Here is a 4,752-nt window from a genome sequence, read left to right on the forward strand (position 1 = left end):
CGGTGTGCAGAAAAGCAGAATAATCGATGACAGTGAAGTGTCACAGATTGTTCGTGCATCACTTGTGTTCTGCAAACTTTTAGCTCTTTAAGCAAACACGTCCCAAATGGTTCCTCGGTGTCATTTACAGCACTCAGGCTGTGCGATGCCGCTCTGCAGAAACATTTAAACCCCAGAGGCTCTCCGTCTATCACCTCTGAGCTTTACACAGCCGATATTTATTCAGGCCATATGCTTTATGGCCATCGCGATGCAACTTATACTGTTTCCTTAATCGGAGCCTAATTGAACTGTTGTTCACCCTTATTTCTACTCTGAATGTTACTTTCTGTGGCATTTTAAAACTCCTGGCTTTATTGTACACTATTATAATTCATCATTTAATTTTAGTGGCATAGTGCTGCTTTGAGTCACTTTATATTAATTTAAATCTAATTCCTAGATCACCAATTGTGCATGCAAACAAATACACAGAGGGCAAAGGTCAAGGACATGCTGCTCCAAAATGATCACACAGTGCACAAAAAAATACTAAATAAAGCAATAATTTCAGATTTAGACCATTTCTTTTACATGTAATAGTGAAATATTATTGCTATTTAATTGTGTAAAAAAACACTGAACATGTGGCCCCTGATACACAGTTAAAAAAAACAACAACAACTAAAAAAAAAAACATCCCACATCAGGGTGCAGTTGTGGTTTTCACAATCTATGTTTTTGTTGCCCTCATTAGGTCAACACTGGCGCTTTCCCCCTCTGGATATTTTTCACATATCATCGTTGTGCTTGCCATGAAATCCGAAAACATTGTAATTTAACGATTTGTATATTGTGCACCCAGTGTTAAATGAATGACTGTCGTTTTACATTCCCTTCAAAGAAAGTGAAGATGATTTGTTCAAAGCCGTAAACATTAGGAGTGGAACTTTAGCGGGTGTGTATCGGATGCGTTTAGCGAAAGATGCTTTCATCTGTGATGGCTGTGCTCGTGTGTGTGTGTGTGGAGGGGGAGCGTGTTCGGGGTTGGGCGAGAGAATTTTCTCTTTAATCTTCTAAATTAATCTGAACTCACATGTGGATATGAAAAGTTATAAATTCCAAATGCTCTGAAATGTTGTGAAGGATGTGGGAGTGAAGGTCTTTGACAGGTGATGATAGAAAGTTTCCCGTCTGTGCCGAGAGATGTCTCCATTTCATCAGGGTGTTTGAGGTTGTTTTCAGACAAGGTTAATATCTCCCATTAATATTGACAAAATCATGTGAGACCTTTTGCTAATTCACAGCCCCGCTATCCTATTTGTGTGATAAAGGCCTGGGGAAAAGGCCAGTCTGTGTGTGTGAAAGTGAGGGGAGATCACCCTGGGCTCATTAATATTTCACCAACAATAAGGCTGGGTGTCACTCACGCTCATCACCACGGTAATGAGCTCACACTGCCCCCTTAAAGATCTGTTTATTATTCAGCTGGGCACACCAGAGGCTCAAAGATACTGAATGGCACGAAATGTGAAAATCTCTCCCAAGGTCAGAGAAATGGTGCTGGTGCGGCCGCAGATAAGAGTTAGAAGTAGGAACCGTTACCTGCCGTGAACTGAAGGAGGGTGGATGCTGCTTTTAATAAATATCACTAAACATGTTTTTTTTTTCGCTTCAAACCAGGCAAATTAAAAATTAAAATTTCAAGTGCTGGATCTAATTGGTACCTGTCAGTAGCAAGGTGTGTTTCCTTGATTACCTACATGTCTGCTAAATATTCCTCTGATCCCTGCTGTAAATTAATCACACCGCCCAGTCATACGGTATTATTAATCTGCACATTTTTCCCTGATGTGATTCGAACCGAGGACACGAGAACAGATACACTGCTTGCATATATTTTTTTTTACTGAGGAGCTTCTTTAAGGGCTTGTTTGTGAGAACTTCATGCGTGTGATTTCGAATTTCTCGATATTGAATCATGCATGTTAAGTTGCATGTAATTTCACTTCATGTGTTTTTTTTTTATTTTTTATATGGCCCACCTCGTGCAGACGAGCCATATAATTAACCACGCTGCCCCAGAAATACATGAGCGAGGTCTGATTTGAGTGCGATTCTGCTTAACAAGCCAATTAACTCATTAAACCACCTGACTGTTCTTATGTAAACAGACAAGTTGTAGCGTTTTAAAGCACCTTTGTGAAAGCTCGCAACTCATTAGGGCGCGTGCGATTATTTAAAGAAAGCTGGTAATTAATGACTTCTTAGTGAGAAGCACTAATTAAGGAAGCAAGGAAATGTTCGTAGCAGCTTGTGTTCAGTTTAGCCAATTTGTCAGCAACAAACACACAAAACAAACCAACAGATGCATCATATAATTGTATTTATTAGATGTACATGGTATTTTTAGAATATCATTGTAGGACTATAATTTAGGGTTTTTAATAAAATGCTAATTTCGTCTTGCATATTTATGTAAAAATACAGACACATTAATGCTGTGTTATTTGCCTGAATAGAGAAAGCTCTTGGTAGAATAGTGATATTAACATTTATATTATAAAAATCTGACAAAAGAAATTACAAGTATTTGGCACCGAATAGCATAAAATTCAATATATAACATAATGCTGTTGAAACATGTCAGAATAGTTGCTTGTGAATTCTGTTCACTCTATAGCGTCTTGACGTATGAATTCTTTAATTTGAGAAAAGTTAACAAAGTAGAAACGTATCAAAAAGGTTAGAGAGATAACGCTTGCATGCATAGATCGGCTTCAGAGGTGTAAACAGGTTGAGCTTATATAAAGTAAGAAAGTGTTGCTCCTGAAATCTCAACAGTCATATTGCAGTTATTAACAGTATAATTTGGTAACAGAATGTGATTGATGTAGTGGAGAGCTCCCTTCATAAAATCCACTGGCAGGCGGCTCTAGCTGATTTTTTTTTTTTCCTACTCATTACTCACAGCTGAAAGATAAATACAACTCTTTGAAATGCACCTCTGTCCCGACTGAAGCCCTCATTTGCTCGAAGGCATCGGGCTTTATTTTTTTTATACGAGAGCCCCAGATTATTCATCTTCTCTTCAGATGTCCATCCGTTACGCAGCATCAGGCCGCCGTCTGCGGCTCCGGCAGGCGGGGAAGCAGCTCAGGTCGGCCATGCAGGTGTCTGGGCGCTCGCCGAGTCCCCCGTCGTCCTCCAGATCTCAGTGGTCCCTCAGCTCATAAACTGTGTGTAGCCCTCTGCACCCGTTACTATGACATCCATCCAGATCCTCATGGCCTCCGGGGACGGGGCCACCATGTAGTAAAGCCGGTCGTGTGTCTTCACGCAGAAGGTCAGAGATGGGTTGGGGCTCTGGGGCATCACAGGAAGAGAGGGGGGGACGTTTTAGACGGCAGCACCTGTTGCATCTTTTTTTCCTCAGAGACATGTTTTTTGGGTTTTTTTAAAGAACAATAATGATTTTTTCTTTCAAAAACTGGGTGCAGCAGATTTTTTTTAATGACATAAAAATGCACTTTTGAAAGTTTTTTTTTAAAGCAAAGTGATTCCAATCTAATCTGGACTCCTCTGTAAATGTCTCCCAAGTTAAAAAAAAAAAAAAAAAAACATTCCACTTTTAATGTAACACAAATGCTCAGTTTAGAAGCAGGGTTTAAAAAAAAAGGAAAAACGTTTTAAGTATTTGCTTCTGCTCACAAACAGCCAACCCTCTGACAAAAGTTTAACAACTAAAATCAATCCTTTATTCTAAAATGAGCACATCTACATTTTTAGGACACCCAACACACTTGTCAAAATACAGTTTCTTACAAGCATTTCTAATCGTAAAAGCTGGTTCAAAACCTTCCCTTAGAAAATGATGCTCTGAGCGCAGGGAGATTTCAAAATCCAGCGTAAAACTGCTTCCAATGTGAATGAGCAGCATTTTAGAATAAAACCCATCACATTTTATTCCACCCGGTCCACTAAAAGAATCTTAAAATGCTAATCATGCGTGCAAAATATTCTAAAATAGTCCCTGAAGTTCAGAATTGTAAGTAGTGGAAGAAAGGAGTGTTTACCTTGGCGGCGCTGCGCAGGTGATCATAATAAACCTCTTCAATCGCCTGAAAGTAAATGAGCCCTTTCAGCTTGGTCTCATGCTTGTCTGAGAGGAGAAAAAGAAAATAAATATATTAAGATACATTTCATTACATCTTGTACTGATGCAAGACCTCTGCCAGCCAAAGCACCAGACAGTGGAATCCGCCAGTGATGTGGGGATACATAATAATAATGGACTGATTGAACGGCTGTTTGTTGTTACCTGTAGAGCGCAGCTGATGTTTGCTTACAAAATACATTTTACATCATCTGGTTTTAAAACACGTGGCCTTGTATTTACAGTTGCTTTTTAAAAATCAGTTTTAACCACATGTAGGAGAAAATAAAGGATCCTCTTAAAACAAAAAAGTTGAACATTTCCATATGTTATAAGAAGGGGTTTTAAAAAACCCTTTAAGAAAGGCGCTAAAACAAAGATCAGTACACTGAGTCCCAGCAGACATCAAAGTGGGAGAAATTTGAACAATATAGTAACTTATTCAAGCAAAGATTGATTGTAAACAAACTCCACACATGTAACTTTGCAAAATGGGACTTCTTTCACTATTAACAACAATCAACTTCGCAGTTGTTGTAAGTTTTTATTGTTAGTTTTGTGTTAATTCTCATCATTATCTGTTCTTAGTTGTGTGTCTGTGTAGTGATTGTATGAAC

The 4,752-nt window shown here is 38.8% G+C and overlaps 1 protein-coding gene across 7 annotated transcripts in view; it reads right to left on the reverse strand.

Annotated features, from left to right (window-relative positions):
- Positions 1-2,348: 2,348 nt before the first annotated feature.
- phldb1a (pleckstrin homology-like domain, family B, member 1a) overlaps positions 2,349-4,752 on the reverse strand; it is a 33,840-nt gene continuing 31,436 nt past the window's right edge. For all 7 annotated transcript variants that reach the window (XM_008285091.1, XM_008285092.1, XM_008285093.1 and 4 more), the window contains 2 exons: positions 4,056-4,141; positions 2,349-3,345 (listed from right to left, as the gene is read on the reverse strand). In XM_008285091.1, the coding sequence (XP_008283313.1) occupies positions 3,205-3,345; positions 4,056-4,141 (227 nt within the window). In that variant the 3' untranslated portion in view covers positions 2,349-3,204. The remainder of the gene's footprint in view (positions 3,346-4,055; positions 4,142-4,752) is intronic.

This window comes from Stegastes partitus, unplaced genomic scaffold (assembly GCF_000690725.1).
Source record: "Stegastes partitus isolate 25-593 unplaced genomic scaffold, Stegastes_partitus-1.0.2 Scaffold387, whole genome shotgun sequence".
NCBI lineage: Eukaryota > Metazoa > Chordata > Actinopteri > Pomacentridae > Stegastes > Stegastes partitus.